Source organism: Danio rerio, chromosome 24, assembly GCF_052040795.2.
Source record: "Danio rerio strain M-AB ecotype USA chromosome 24, GRCz13ab, whole genome shotgun sequence".
In the NCBI taxonomy this organism is placed as follows: Eukaryota; Metazoa; Chordata; class Actinopteri; order Cypriniformes; family Danionidae; genus Danio; species Danio rerio.
In genome coordinates, this window is record NC_141044.1 from 38,473,017 (window position 1) to 38,489,983 (window position 16,967).

At 34.3% G+C, this 16,967-nt stretch overlaps 3 protein-coding genes across 7 annotated transcripts in view; 1 reads left to right on the forward strand and 2 right to left on the reverse strand.

The window, feature by feature from the left end:
- mcm4 (minichromosome maintenance complex component 4) overlaps positions 1-3,876 on the reverse strand; it is a 30,475-nt gene extending 26,599 nt beyond the window's left edge. Inside the window, exons 1-4 of one of the 2 annotated variants that reach the window (XM_087308229.1) lie at positions 3,833-3,876; positions 1,163-1,220; positions 926-1,060; positions 257-420 (exon numbers count right to left, since the gene is read on the reverse strand). Coding sequence is in view for 1 of the 2 variants with exons in the window: in NM_198913.2 (NP_944595.2) it covers positions 257-420; positions 926-1,060; positions 1,163-1,208 (345 nt within the window). In the remaining variant the exon portion in view is untranslated. 2 annotated transcript variants of the gene reach the window in all.
- A 2,319-nt stretch (positions 3,877-6,195) lies between these two features.
- On the forward strand, positions 6,196-7,408 carry cebpd (CCAAT enhancer binding protein delta). Its single transcript, NM_131887.1, is given in 1 exon segment — positions 6,196-7,408. A coding segment is annotated over 1 exon segment (843 nt). The 5' UTR covers positions 6,196-6,339; the 3' UTR covers positions 7,183-7,408.
- Positions 7,409-8,543: 1,135 nt separating this feature from the next.
- spidr (scaffold protein involved in DNA repair) overlaps positions 8,544-16,967 on the reverse strand; it is a 122,815-nt gene continuing 114,391 nt past the window's right edge. For 2 of the 4 annotated variants that reach the window (XM_087310091.1, XM_087310090.1), the window contains 2 exons: positions 12,892-12,942; positions 8,544-9,015 (listed from right to left, as the gene is read on the reverse strand). In XM_087310091.1, coding sequence (XP_087166217.1) covers positions 8,899-9,015; positions 12,892-12,942 — 168 coding nt within the window. In that variant the 3' untranslated portion in view covers positions 8,544-8,898. Of the gene's footprint in view, positions 9,016-12,891; positions 13,318-13,469; positions 13,594-14,759; positions 15,572-16,967 lie in introns of those variants that run through there. The other 2 variants (XR_015525304.1, XM_087310089.1) reach the window with 2 other exon arrangements.

The window sequence follows — 16,967 nt, forward strand, 5'->3', positions numbered from 1 at the left end:
GGCTTTGTGCTGAAAAAAGGTTCCTGACCCCTGATTTAAAGGGTTAATGCTACCAACTGATGATCAACAGTAAAAAAAAAAAATCACAAACTGTACCTCTTCCTAAGAGGGAAAACCACCAATAACCAAGAATGCATGATAAGTAATAATAGTGGAAGTCAATGGGGCAAAAACAGCCCCAAACATAACGAAAGGGTAGTCAATTTGAACAGTACACAAGGGTTCATTGAAACTGTAATTATCAAGAGTCCCTCACCGGCTCAGAGTGCATGTCGACCTGCGGGGCTTTCCGCACAGATCCCAGGTCAGCTCGCTGGCGCGCCGGCGTCCCGCGGATGCCGCTGCGGGGCGTTCCTTCCACCCTGGAGCTGGGCGTCCCGTACATCAGCGGAGAACTGGCATCAATCTCACTCTGCAAGACTAGATCAACAAATCCTGATGTTCACAAACCTTCACCCAAATCACCTGCTTCATTTTAGTGATGCACCGATCTTAATTTTCCATCGACTATACTGATTCCCAAATATTTACAAGCTAATAGTTTATAACCAGAGGTACTTAGGACTTTGATAAGCCAGCCTGGATATTTCCAGAGCACCATCATTAAAAACACAGTCAAATCAGCCTTGAGTACTGACACTTGCATTACACTGATCTAAGCTAAACTGAACTGAAGCAATTTAACAATTTGAATCCATCATAAGCTGCTTTGACAATCTTGTAAAAATCACTGTAGGAATAAAGACGTAAAGATAGATGAAATGGTCAATTTTAACTCTAATTTACAATTCTGTAGCTCTTACAGATAAGAAATAACAGCATTTGCTTGGTTGGTGCTAAAAACAAAGCAGCTGCGCTGGTGTTTATTATGATTAAAAATATGATCCCTCAATAATTTGATGCGAGCAGTATTTTTGAGCAGTACCGGAGCGCGGGGCCATGGGGCTGGAGAACAGCGATGCATCCTGAGCCGGAGAGGTGGGCATTGGCTGCAGCTCAGTGGAGGTATCATGAGCTCTGGAGCGCTGGGATGGAGGAGACAGAGGATCCTCGCTCGCCGCTGTGAACACACACACACACACACACACAAACCATCAAACACAAGCCTGAGCAGAAAACAGCAGATCTGTGCAGAGACGGACGGACAGAGAACGAGACTCACGGGTCGGAGGGTCTCTCTTACGGCTCTGGGATGATGGTGAAGACATCTTGACTAAAAACTGAAAGAGAAAACGTCAGAAATGAGAGAAACGGAACCCCTCAATTCTCATTCATTTGAACAAACACATTTTTACTTCATCACAACTACATATACATGTAAAAGGAAATGGATATAAACAGTTTTAGTCGGAATCTTTCGCCCTCCTGAGATTTTTGTCTTTTTTCAATATTTCTTTAATGATGTTTAACAGAGAAAGGAATTTCTCACAGTATTTCCTATAATATTTTTCTCCTGGAGAAAGTCTTATTTGGTTTATTTTGACTCGAATAAATGCAGCTTTTCTTAAAAAAAAAAAAAAAACATTTTAGGGTCAATATTATTAGCCTCCTTAAGCTATATTTGTTCTCCGATTGTCAACAGAACAAACCACTGTTATACAATAACTTGCCGAATTACCCTAATCTGCCTAGTTAACCTAATTAACCTAGTTAAGCCTTTAAATGTCACTTTAAGCTGAATAGAAGTGTCTTGAAAATTATCAAGTCAAATATTATTTACTGTCATCATGACAAAGATAAAATAAATCAGTTACTAGAGATGACTTATTAAAACTTATGCTTAGAAATGTGTTGAAAAAAAATCTTCTCATTAAACAGAAATTGGGGGAAAAAACAGGGGCATAATAATTCAGGGGGGCTAATAATTCTGACATCCACTGTATAAATAAAAGCTAAATGGTCCAGATAAAGGTCACAATGCAATGGAAAAAAATAGGAAAATAAATTCCATCTAGCATAAATGTTGAATACTAAACTTAAATAAATTCTTATAGAAAGAAACATATAATTTCATATTAAATTAAAATATTATTTTCTGCTCTAACAGCAGCTAAAAAAATGCTAGATTTATGTTGGCAGCCTCCACACTACCCTGCACCAGAAACACTGGATGTGTATGCTCTTGAACATCACAAATATGGAACTGTCTGTGGCAAGGATGCATGGCGTTTCTACAAAAACGCTTACCTCATGGATATGTGCAGTAACGAAGATAAAAGATATGCTATAGTGATGTTTTTTTACCTATGTGTAGAAGTCCAATGTATATACCTTTGTTAAAAGTGTTCTTGTAAGGAGTTAAATGCAGAGGTAAATGTATTTATTTACTTTAGTTATTTATTTAGATGCATTGCAACTTCTCTCTGTTTCTTTTATTTATTTATTTATTTTTTCTCTTTTTGGCTCTGAACCGTTTTCCTTTTTTGTTTAACTATTTATCATTTTTGCAAGGGGCGGGTTGGGTATTAATAGAGTGCAGTTGGTTGCTATTCTTGTCTATAGCAATGTTTACTAGATTATTTCCAATTGTTCAAAATAAAATGCATCACAAAAATTAAATCTTTTTTCATATACATATATAATCTGAAATAACTCTAATTTAATGACTTTCATTTCTCACAGATTTAGTAAAAAGCTTGCAATTTAAGTGTTATTCAATAATACACAGTTGAAGTCAGAATTATTATTATTAAACCCCCGTTTATTTTGTTCCTAATTTCTGTTTAAGGGAGAACAGATTTTTTCCAACACATTTCCAAACATAATAGTTTTAATAACTTATTTAAAATCACTAATTTGTGTTATCTTTGCCATAATGACACTAAATAATATTTGACTAGATATTTTTTTTAAACTTCTATACAGCTTAAAGTGACATTTAAAGGCTTAACTAGGTTAATTAGGTGAACCAGGCAGGTTATGGTAATTAGGCAGGTTATTGTATAATGATGGTTTGTTCTGTAGACTATTGAAACAAAACAAATTAAAGGAGCTAATAATTTTGACCTTAAAAAGGCTTTTAAAAAATAAAAACTGCTTTTATTCTAGTGAAATAAAACAAATAAGTCTTTCTCCAAAAGAAAAAAATATTATCAGACATACTGTGAAAATGTCCTTGCTCTGTTAAACATCATTTTGGGAAAAAAAAAATCAAAGAGGGGCTAAAAATTCTGATTTCAACTGCAATTGTATTTAAAATAATAACAATTATTAATACTAATAGATCGACTAATAACTGTATTTGTTAATTATTATTAACTATCAGGATTATTTTTCGCCATAACAGTAAGGTTAGAAAAACCAATGTTTTTCTTCGAAAAACTAAATCATATTAAGGTTATACTATAATCTCGTAAATAAATAACGCATTATAAAACAATAAATGTCAAACTGAACACATCATGGCAACAAAAAAAACTCACTTTTTTCTTAAAAGCAAGAATAGAAGTCAACTAGCTGTCACCAAATAAAATGGCTGACCACAGACCAAAACTTGTAAATAGCTTAACAACGTGTAATCCTATGAAATATCAATTATGCAAGCATATCTGTAAAAAGGAATTCAGTTTTATTAGAGAAGTATAAAGAGCGTTAAATAACATCTGTGTATGTCTGCCTTTACACTGGAGGAGTGAAGAGCAGCATGCGGCTTCAGCCACAACAATGACAGAACTCAAGTCTGTGTAACGTACAGCAATAAACATTATATTTAGAATATCATTGTTGTAAATCATAACGCACTGGGCTCACATACTTTTAAGAAACATTATACGCAAGAGATATGACGTTTACTTTAAAAGAATCCGTTTATATAAAAACACACAACACTTACCGTGCGCACTGCTTCCCTTCTTCTGTGAACGGTGGCGCGAAACTGACTGTGACGTAAATTTCGCGGGGAAATTTTGTCCAACCACAAACACGCTCCTCACTGTGAGACAAGCGGGGGATACATGCTATATGCGTGAGCATAAATTCACATAAACGCCCTTAATTTCTTAGGTAAACTATAATTGTGCATTTAAATACCCTTAATATTGAAGTAAATAGATTTTTACATTTTCCTATTTGCATTCTGGACGTTACAGGATAAGTGACATAAAGACACCCTATCTGCTGTTTGGTCTCGCCCGACATTTTCGCGGGAAAGAACATCAACAAAGTATAAATAGTAGTAGTTCCTCTGGTGTCCACTAGATGTCCGTGTGGTTGACAAGATGAAACACCTGAATCTCAGTGAATGACTGTTTAGCACATTATTGAACATTTTATAAACAGAAGTGAAAGTCAGAAAAACCAAACCTTTACTTTTAAAAAGCTTATCAAAGTGGATTTTATTAATTATATGTGAAATAAAAACAAATATTACAACGTGTTGACTGCATATCTGCTTTATTTGACTTATTTTGTTTGTGTCGTCACACAATATAAACTATGACGATGATAAAACTAAAAATCTTAAATTATTTATTCATTCATTCACTGGTCATTCACATATTGTGATAACAGTATAATAAAACATAATACAAAGAAATTCTTTCACTTATAAATGCTTTCCAACACATGCGACATGCAATCATTCAATCATGTTTTAAGATATGTACTATAACACAAATAATAATAATAATAATAATAAAAAATAATAATCATTTTATTATTAAAACCAGCAAGAAGGTCGCTGGTTCGAGCCTCGGCTGGGTCCCTTGGCATTTCTGTGTGGAGTTTGCATGTTCTCCCCATGTTGGCGTGGGTTTTCTCCAAATGCTCCAGTTTCCCAAAGCAGTCCAAACGCAAGCTGTCCATAATGTATGTGTTTGAATGAGTGTATGGATGTTTCCCAGTAATGGGTTATAGCTGGAAGGTCATCCGCTGTGTAAAACATATGCTGGTTAAGTTGGCAGTTCATTCCGCTGTGGAGACCCAAGATGGGGTAAGAGACTAAGCTGAAAAGAAAATGAATGAATAAATAATTTTAACAACAAAATACCACCCATATATCTTGATTTTCTTGATTAAAATAGTGACAAAACGATAATTAACGTTAACAACAGGAGCATTGATAAAAAACTTATTTATTATTATATTATTATTAATATAAACTTATTGTTATTATTAAAACGTATATTTATTTACTTGCATTTATTTACTTTGATAGTGGTGAATACATTTATTTACTTTCAAATACGCTTCTAATTCAAAAAAGCATTCAAACTTGTCTCATTATATATATTATATATATATATATATATATATATATATATATATATATATATATATATATATATATATAAATGGGGTCAGTATGATTTGAAAATGTTTTAAAAATAAGCTTCCTCTGCTCACCAAGCCTGCATTTATTTGATCACAAATACAGTACAACTTGTAAAATTATATGTTATTGCATTATAAAATAACTGATCAAAAGTAGTTTATAATTAAATTTAATCATTTATTCCAGTGATTTTAAAGATGAATTATCAGCTTTATTACTCCAGTCTTCAGTCACATGATCCTTCAGAAATCACTTTAATAGTATTAATAATAATAATAATGATAATAATAAAAATAATAATAATAATTTATTATTATTATTATTAATATTATTATTAACGGTAATAGTAATAAAAGCAATAATGACTGGAGTAATAATTTCAATTGAAACTACATACAATAAAAAGCAGCTATTTAAAATTTTAATAAATATTTAACAATTGGAAAAAAATAATTTAATAACTGCTGACTTGATGAACAGGATAATTTTCTTAAAAAAAAAAGCAATAAGATAAAAGAAACTGACCCCAAACTTTTGATCGATACTATATATATATATATATATATATATATATATATATATATATATATATATATATATATATATATATATATATATATATATATATATATATTTCTCAGAGAGTGTCAGACGCACACACACGCTTGCAAACCGACAGACAGGCGCATTCAGACATGTCCTCGTGTCCTACAACACGCAGTTCTGACAGGCTGTTCTCGATCTGCTCCTCTGTGTTCTGGTAGGCGTACATGCACACCCGACTCTCCTCAAATAGGAGCCCGGGAGGAACATGTGACTGACACTGGACATTCACTGGCTTCTGCGAGGGGGAGGAGAAGCGCTGACGCAAACCGAGCGCTTGTACAAATGCGCGCGGACGGCGGAGATCTCGATAGAGCTGAGAGAAACTTTTAGCACCTGTTCCAGAGGCAGAACTTTTGGAGATACGCGCGGGCTGCGCGAAAACCAGCGCGTGAAAAAAAAGACACACTTTCCTTGGGACAGCCAAAGGGATTCATTCACAAGGGAATTTTTGTGCGTATTTAATGGTGACTTCTGCTGCGTCCATGTCTGACATGTACAATCTGGACTCGCAGTGCGTAACGCCACCATGCAACATGAGCTGGGCCATGGAGCCTGCCAACTTTTATGATAATAAAGGAGATGCAAAACCAGGAGAGAACAACAACAACAACAGCAGCAGCACTGGCAACATGATGGAGCTCAGCAATGCTCCTGCTATCTATGACGATGAGAGCGCCATCGACTTCAGCGCCTACATTGAGTCCATGTCAACGGTCCCGTTGGAGATCTGCAACGACGAGCTCTTCGCAGACCTGTTCAACAATACTGTAAAGCAAGAAAAGCCTGACTTTTACATGTCCAACGCGTTTGCGCACAAGAGCGCGGAGAGGCACCTGGAGGGTTTCGGAAAGGGCTCGTTTTGCGCACCGATTAAGAAGGAGGCGGACTGGAGCGACAGCGAGCACTCCTCGTCTTTACCGTCGCAGATCGAGGCGTGCGCGCAGACCTCCGTCAACTTCATGCACACGGGACAGCCGACGCCCCCCACCACACCTGAGCCCGAGCCCGTGGCACACAGGAGGCCAGGCAAGGAGAAGGGCAAAAAGAACGTGGACAGGCACAGTCCGGAGTACCGGCAGCGGCGCGAGAGGAACAACATCGCCGTGCGTAAAAGCAGAGACAAGGCGAAGCAGCGCAACTTGGACATGCAGCAAAAGATGATCGAGCTGGGCGCGGAAAACGAGCGTCTGCACAAAACCATCGACCAGCTGACGAGAGAGCTGAGCAGCCTTAGAAACTTCTTCAAACAGATGCCCGAAGCCTCGTTTGGGTCGGCGGCGCGCGCGGCTGTTGACAGTCGGTGACGCACGCACGCGCAAAAACTGCGAAAAACAAAACCCTGCCAAAAACATACCTCAGTGAACTTGTTCTTCTTGTAGCAGACGCGCTTAAAGTTACACGTTAGACGACGATGATGGACTTTTTGTGAAAGCTTCTTTTGTATTCTAAATTATTACAGAAAAAACTTCATATATGTTTTTATGGTACTTGTTTTTATAATTCCCTGAAACTTCGTATTAATGCCAGAGCATGTTTGAAATTGTACAGTGTGTACAGATGCATAAATAAAACGATGTGAATTTGAAAAAAACATACACGTGAACGCGCATGTGTGTAGGGGGGCGGGTCTGAGGGGGCGCGGTCTGGTGAAAGGTGTAGCTGTCAGTCAGTTCCAAAACCCGAATATTTTTAGTTCTATGCGTGTTAAAAATAGCGATTTTGGGGGATTTATGAGTAACAAAGATAGTTTGTGGTAAACATTAAAGAGATCCTTTAGTGTTTAATGTCACAACTGCTGCTGCGTTTGATAGTCAGGTTGGTAAACAAGGGCTAAAGCCACCAAAAAGATGAAAGTTGACAGCAATATTTCAGCTTGTTGTTCATAAATGAAAAATATTAATATTCAAAGCTGCATACTTAATGTATTTACATATAAAACCTTTTCATTCACTGTCAAATGGGATGCTTCAAGCAGCAAAAATCTATAATTTTTACAGAAAACATCTATTAAAATGTTATTTGGTGTAGCAATATTTGATGCAACAAATAAATAAGTAAATAAAAAAGACAAATCTTATTAGGTGTTTAGAATACACTGAAACATTCAAAGATATTTAAGAGACTTTTACTGACTATTTAACTGCAGTGCAGCTACAAAATACACATTAATGATCAGTTTTTACCCACTTGTAGAACTTTACTTCTGTGCAGACAAGCCAGAATAAACATGTTTAATCAGTTTTTGCATAAATATATCCGTTGCTAAATGATGATTGAATATTATTTCATCTATACGTTGACATTTTATATGCATAGATGATATTTCAACCATTAAAATAGATGCTTTTCATACTTTTAATTTGCTTTCTGTTTATATAAAATGAATTTTATATGGACACTAAAATGTGCCATCTCTTGTTTTTTTACCGTAGAGTAATTACTGTCAACAATTTAAAAAAATAGGAATAAAATGACATTTAAATATGAGTATTTTGTTATCAAAACAAAAATAATTAATGGTTATGTTAGTGAAAAAAATAACATTGGTTAAGCTGAAATGAAAATAAAATCATTTGAACATCATAAAATCATATTTAAAATCATTTGAACATCATAAAATCATATCTAAAATCATTTGAACATCATAAAATCATATCTAAAATCATTTGGTGGCAAAAAAAACATTTATTTATAGTAAATATGAGCTATCATGAAGTGCAGCAAAACAGATGAGAGTGTTAATTGTGTACAGCTTAACTTAAACACCACCAAAATGTGGTTAGAAACATTTTTTGCCTAAACACAAAATCTTTTTCATCAGCTGGATATCCCGCACAGACATCTTAATAATAATTCATTTCAACATATTCCAGATCAATATGACTCGGAATAAACATTCAAAAAGTAGTTTGAGTGAAAGTGGTTCAGTCAAGGCTATTTTTATCACATATACCCCTTCAGAAGTAATGCATGACTAGTGTTGGCTGATTCTTCAGTAATAATAGCAGCAGATAAGCGTGCTAGTCAAAGGATAACTCCTCCAAACCGATCCAAACAGTCTGACTCCTGTTCACAATGTGGACGAAGGCGCTGAGAGGACCGATCTCTGAGCCAAGAACATGCTCCACATTGTGGCCCTGTTAAGTAAACAGATCACACACGCGCACACACATAATTGCGCACACGCACACGCACACAAACACACACACTTAACTTTCAGTTTCAAACAGACATTGCGGCAACATTTTAGCTCAAATATCAATTCTTCCTATTAACTAACTTTTTACCTGCTTATTTCTTATGATATAACTTACGATATTGGCTGTTTATTAGTACTTAGACTGCAAAAAACTCTTGTTTCTAGTCTAAATATTAAGACTGTAAAATATTTAATGACAAAAAGTCAATCATTTTTTGTTAATTAAACTTATTTTAATAAATTATTCAGGTTTCAACTAAAGTTTTTAAGTGACACAAAGTCAATATCTATTCTGTTTGATGAAGAAAAAACAAGATTTATTTGCTAACCTAATTGGCAGATTATTTTGCTTGTTTTAAGAAAAACTCACTTAATATTGGCATATTTTTCTCAAAACAAGACAATATGTTTTGCTTGTCTTGAAAATGCTTCTTGACATAAGACATTTTAGATATTTAGACTAGAAACAATACAAAAAATCTAAGCAAGAAAGAGTATACATTTCAGGAAAAAAGTTTAACATTTTTAATAAATGGGTCTTTCCTACGTTTTTAGTACTATTTATAAAGTTATTATGCAGCATGTTGGATTGTGTTTTTTAATGCTGTTTCTAAATGATTTGTCTCTTTATGTGTTTGTTGTATCATGAAATGCTACTACCCTAATCTAATTGCCCCTGGTGGGATTAATAAAGTTGATAAACTTAAACTCAATTGGTTTACTCGCTGTAAGTAAGTTTTTACAGTGTAGGCAATATATACAATATAACACAGAAAACCTAGGCTTCAGAAATAATAAGTCAAAATTAGCTGATTTTAATTATTATTTTTTGATAAAGTGAAAATTAATTTGACAATGGGGTGAGTAAACTAATCTTGTTTTTGCTTTGAAATACATTTCTTTGTTAGCAGATTGTTTGGCTTGTTTTCAAAAAAACTTGTCTAATTTTAATATATTATTTCTGAAAACAAGACCATATTTGGTAACACTTTATAATAACTACACACTCTAAATCATTTATTAAGCATTAGAAAATAATGAATTCATTATCCGTTAAGAATTAACTCTACATTAATAAACGTTAGTAAGCAGTTTATAACTGCAGCCACAAATGCTCTATTCTTGACTTATAACCACATTTAAAATGTGCTTAATAATTGTATTTTCATACTTAGTAAATGATTTATTTTTCATTACTAAATTAAGTATTGCATTATTTACAAACCAGTTGTATTTAAGAGTAGTTGAGGGTTTTTAGGATCTTTCAGAATGAGTTAGTAAATGATTAATAAACTATTGAAATCAATGTTTATATGTCTTATTATTCAAGCATATATTATTGGTTACTATGTATGTTAATAAATGCTTTATTAACTCAACTTCACCTAGTTTTGTTACCTAATCTAAAGTGAGGTCTATTCATGCTTTATAAATCCCTTATAAATGACAAATAAAGGCTCAGTTAAATTCTAAACAGGAAGAATGACATTATTCAATCCTATTCAATTAAAGATACACAAATGAAGCTGTACTTCAAATAAAAAATAAATCTTTGCAACCTGATCTAAAATAAAATCACTGTAAAGTTTAAACATTACATTTCATTACATTGTTTAATTATTATTATTATATTGTTGTTTTATCCAGTTTTGACACTCCTGTTATTCAGCAGTGTTTAAACTTTACAGTAATTTTACATTTTAGAAAAGATTGCAAAGATTATAGTTCATTTGAGTCTGAGCCTTTATTTGTCATTTATAAGGGATTTATAAAGCATAAACAGCTCTCACTTTAGATTAGGTCACAAAACTGCACGAAGTTGAGTTAATAAAGCATTTATTAAAATATTAGTTGACTATTAGTATATGCCTGAATAATAAGACATATAAATGTTGATTTCAATAGTTTATTAATCATTTACTAACTCATTCTGAAAGATCCTAAAAACCCTCAACTCTTAAATACAACTGGTTTGTAAATAATGCAATACTTAATTTAGTAATGAAAAATAAATCATTTACTAAGTATAAAATTACAATTATTAAGCACATTTTAAATGTGGTTATAAGTAAAGAGTAGAGCATTTGTAGCTGCAGTTATAAACTGCTTACGTGAATTCACTATTTGCTAATGCTTAATAAATGATTTATAGTGTGTAGTTATTTTAAAGTGTTACCCAATATTTTTGCTTGTCTAGAAAATGCTTCTTGATTCAAGACCTTTTAGATATATGGATTATAGAAACAAGACAAAAAGTCTAGAAAAAGCATTTTTGGAGCATAAAAAGTAAACAAAGCATGATCTTATTCTACTTCCCTACTCTCTTTACCCAGCTACCTTAATAACTATTAATAAACAGAAAATTAGGAGTTTGCTGAAATAAAAGCCATCGCCAGTGGTTTATTATTAGCGAAAAAAATGCTTTTCTTAATTAGAGACTGTGGGCTCCATTTTGACGATCCATGCGCATGCTAAGTGCAGGGCGCAAACGCATTAAGGGCGTGTCGGAATCCACTTTCGCTATTTTAAGGGCAGAAAAATCTGCTTTGCGCCACAGCACATGGTTTAACAGGGTTGAGCTTATTCTCTTAATGAGTTATAGGTTTGTTTTGAGAATAAACCAATCAGAGTCTCATCACCCATTCCCTTTAAGAGGCAGTTGTTTTACAGTTGTTTACATGGCGGACTTTGTAAGTGGAAAAACTGAACGCTTCACTAGCGAGAAAACAGTTAAACAGAGCCTCTACACCACAAGAATAAGAGATGAGCCTCCTCATTCTTTACTTTCACTTTCACTCTCGTGGATAGGAAAACTTGTTGTACACACAGATATCCATTACCTTATAAATAATTAATTTTGTTTGTTAAGCTCAAAGATTTGTTTCAAAACTGTTTCTAAATTCAGTTCTAATTTCCAGCAAACAAATAAGTGAACAATATTAACGAAGTGTGCTCAAAAACCTGAGTTATATCCAAAAACACATGCTGTGCCCCATATAGTCTAAAACCTGACAGGTGGACAAATCTAAGCTTGTTTTTATTAAAACAAATATAAATATGTATATAATAAATAATATTGCTAATAATAATAACATTATACAAAAGCAAATTGTCATGAATGAACTGAAAACGCCCCCCAAGATGAAGAACTCATGAAGGCAGTGGTTTTTATTTATGTAGGCTGGAAAATAATAATTTTTGTAATATTTAAATCCTTTAATTCTTTTTCATATGTAAAGATATTGTTGTTTTGCTGTACATCCTGTATGTATTAAACAATGTGTCAGCGAGGCTCACAAATAACGCGCTATTGAACAATGTATTTTAGTTTCTCAAAATAGCAACGCGCCAGCAATGCGCCTTAACATGCCTCCTTGTTTAGACCAGAACGCCTATGGGCGCACATATGAGCGCAAATGCATTTGCTATTTAAACAGCGTAGTGCAACACTCTTGCGCCAAGCTGAAACTAGCAAACAACATTTGCGTCCCGCCATGCGCCTCATTGCGCCGGGTGTATGATAGGGCCCTTTGTCTTGTTTTTGATCCAAATATCTAAACTAAAAAATTTTATGACAAAAAGTCATGAACTTATTTTATGTTGATTTAAATTAAACGTTTAACTACATTTTTAAATTACATTTCATTTATAAAAAGTTAATATTAATCTAAAGTTTGCCTGATGTATGTTGAGATGCTAGAAGATAATTTGATTCAACTAATATCTTGATTCAAAATTATAGCCTGCTTTCTTTCTTTTTTTAAGTCAGAAATTAAGAAAACATAAAAAACGTGCAAAAATGACACCTTCTCACCTCAGAACTTCTTGTCGAGCTTAAAAGAGACTTGATGGTTTTTTGCTGCAACTGAAACATATGTACATCAATGCATTCATTTAATCAGAGTCATGCAATTAGGCGGAACTGGAAAAAAAAACAGTATAAAAACTGCGTCTGACCTCGTCTACTCAAGCATTTTGAGCAATTTGCACTTGACAAAGTAAAGGCCTCATTCATGTAAAATGCAATGCTTATTTGACATGGTAATAATGGCTTAGAACAAATTATATTTAAAGTCCGAATTATTACCCCTCTTGAATTATTAGCCACCCTGTATACGCTTTTCCCTGATTAAGCAAAAAATATTTTGCTAAGACATTTCTAATCATAATAGTTTTAAAGACTCATTTCTAATAACTGATTTATTTTATCTTTGTCATGATGACAGTAAATAATATTTGACTAGATATTTTTCAAGACACTTCTATACAGCTTAAAGTGACATTTAAAGGCTTAACTAGGTTAACTAGGCAAGTTAGGGTAATTAGGCAAATCATTGTACAACAGTGGTTTAATCTGTAGACAATCGATAAAAAAATACTGTTTAAGGGGGCTAATAATATTGACCTTAAAATGGTTTAAAAATGAAAAACTGCTTTTATTCTAGCCAAAATAAAACAAATCACTTTCCCTAGAAGAAAAAAATATTATAGGAAATACTGTTAAAAATTTCTTGCTCTGTTAAACATCATTTGGGAAATATTTGACTATATAAGACTAAAAATTGTAAACAATTCTGACATTTAAACTGTAAATAAGTTTTAAAAAATCTGACTTTAATCAAAAAAGAAATGCTTCTTGAAAAAAGTGGATGGAATAATTAACATTGATTTGTGCCACTCAGTGGTCCAGATCTGTCCTTCGGCCTATCTTAACTTGTGTTCTGCAGTGAGCGACAGACATTTCTGATCATGTTTGTGAGGTTTATCTTGTTGAATCTTTTCCATAATATGTGGCTCTCCACTTCCGCTGAACCGTCCAGGAAACAAAACTGAGTGAAGATAAAACGCTAGATGAAGAGCATTGGGGTTTCAGCAAGAGTGATAAAATCATGCTAGCTTGACTTTATTTTTATTATCGTGAAGTAATTTGAGATGCAGATGCAGATGCTTCACTGCAGAATTCGAAGGATCTCACAAAACCTTTCACGAAGAGGTCTGGCATATACAGTTGAAGTCAGAATTATTATCCCCCTTTTGATTTTGATTTTCTTTTTTAAATATTTCCCAAATGATGTTTAACAGAGCAAGGACATTTTCACAGTATGTCTGAAAATATTTTTTGTTCTGGAGAAAGTCTTATTTGTTTTATTCCAGCTAGAATAAAAGCAGTTATTTATTTTTTAAAAAACATTTTTGGGACAAAATTATTAGCCTCTTTAAGCTAATATTTTTTTCGATAGTCTACAGAACAAACCATCGTTATACAATAACTTGCCTAATTACCCTAACCTGCCTAGTTAACCTAATTAACCTAGTTAAGCCTTTATATGTCACTTTAAGCTTTATAAGTGTCTTGAAAATATCTAGTCAATTATTATTTACTGTCATCATGGAAAAGATCAAATAAATCAGTTATTAGAAATGAGTTATTAAAACTATTATGCTTAGAAATGTGCTGAAACAATCTTCCCAGAACAGAACAGAAATTGGGGAAAAAAATAAACAGGGGCGCTAATAATTCAGGGGGGCTAATCATTCTGACTTCAACTGTATACCCCTCCAAAATCAATGTAAGACGGTTTTTTATTTAAATAATAAATAATTATTAAATGATTGAAATCATAATTGTTTATATAAATAATAAACGACTAATATGACTTATTTGACTTTTTTTTTTTTTTTAAACACTCAATGTTTAATGTTAATGCTAAATGGACTGTAGAGCAGTGGTCACCAAACTTGTTCCTGGAGGGCCGGCGTCCGGCAGATTTTAGCTCCAACCCTAATCAAACACACCTGAACAAGCTAATCAAGGTCTTACTAGGTATACTTGAAACATCCAGGCAGGTGTGTTGAGGCAAGTTGGAGCTAAACCCTGCAGGGACACCGGCCCTCCAGGACCGAGATTGGTGACCCCTGCTGTAAAGGGTAGGCAGGGCGTTCACTCTGTAAAGTCTTCAACCAACTAGGCCTAGAAGTAGCAGCTAAGAAAAGAGCCATTAAGTCAGTTTGTGAAGCTGCACAGAAAGCCACAAGATGGCTATGGATAAAGAGGGCTGATCCATGGGTGATAGCTACTGTGACTGAAGTTGAGGTCCGATCAACCTCAGCTGGGTCACTTGGGCGAGAGTGTCTGATGTTGAAATATCCGAAACACCCAGGATACATCACTGACGATGCGTCCCAGTGCATCTAGATGATGTGTATCTTGCACACTGATATTAATGCAAAAGGTATTAAAATAATTTACTTAAACATTTAGGAGCTGCACGGTGGCGCAGTGAGTAACACGTTCACCTCACAGCAAGAAGGTTGCTGAGCTCGGCTGGGTCAATTGGCGTTTCTGTGTGGAGTTTGCATGTTCTCCCCGTGTTGGCGTGGGTTTCCTCCGGGTGCTCCGGTATCCCCCACAGTCCAAAGACAAGTGGTACGAGTAACAATAGTGTATGTGTGTGAATAAGTGTGTATGAATGTTTCCCAGTGATGGGTTGCAGCTGGAAGGCCATCCACTGCATAACACATATGCTGGATAAGTTGGCGGTTCATTCCGCTGTGGCGACGCAGATTAATAATGGGACTAAGCCGAAAAGAAAATGAATGAATTTATAACTTAAACATTCATTCATTCATTTTCTTATTAATCTGGGGTCGCCACAGCAGAATGAACCGCCAACTTATCCAGCATATGTGTTATGCAGTGGATGGCCTTCCAGCCGCAACCCATCTCTGGGAAATATAACATAAACATTTAAATAATATTGATTCATCACAGTGTTTGCTGTACACTCTTTAATTTATGCCTTAAAATAATAACTAAACAAAACACCAGATATGACGTTCTTATACAATAGTGAAAATCTAATAATCTAATCAAATTTAGCCCAAAAAATAATAATAATAATATCAGCAGTAACAAAGCAGAATGTGAGAAATATCTGATACTCATTATTATTATCATCATATTCATCATCATCTTTTATCAATATCCAGGACTGGCTTATTATTGTTATTATATGAAAAAATATTTATTAATCTGCTTAGTAGTTGTGTTTGCTGTACCATCTATAATCCCTTATGTGAACCAAATAAATAATAAAAGATAGTTTTTCTTTTTTAAATCATATCAATATACATTATAAGTGCTTTACAAATATAAATATACATTAGTATGTCATATTCTGGAAAAATGAAATCATTTAAAGGGGTGCTGGGCAAAGCATCTACTATTCATATGTTACACAGACATACACTCACCGCCCACTTTATTAGGCACACGCTACAAGTACTGGGTTGGACCCTCTTTTGCCTTCAGAACTGCCTTAATCCTTCGTGGGATAGATTGAACAAGGTACTGGAAATATTCCTCAGAGATTTTGCTCCATATTGAAATGATAGCATCACGCAGTTGTCGCAGCTTTGTCGGCTGCACATTCATGATGCCAATCTTCTATTCCACTACATTCCAAAGGTGCTCTGTTGGATTGAAATTTGGTGACTGTGGAGGCCATTTGAGTAAAGTGAACTCATTGTCATGTTCAAGAAACACGATGATTTGCGCCATTATGAAATGGCGCGTTATCTTGCTGGAAGTACACTGAGTACACTGTGGTCATAAAGCAGGGCTCGAAATTGCGACCATTTTGGTCGCATATGCGCCCGAAAATTTATCTATGCGACCTAATAATATATTTTGGCGCATTAGTGCGACTGCAGATAATGGTTGTAGTGCGACCTGTTTTGATTTTTTGTAAAAACGTGCTGAATTGGTCTTCCCTGCCGCTATATTGGTTCATATTAGCTGTCAATCACTCAAGACTTTCCGCTGTCAGATGACAGGGAAGGAGCTTTTATGACCACGGGAAATACAAACGGCTGAAGAGTGAAAACTTA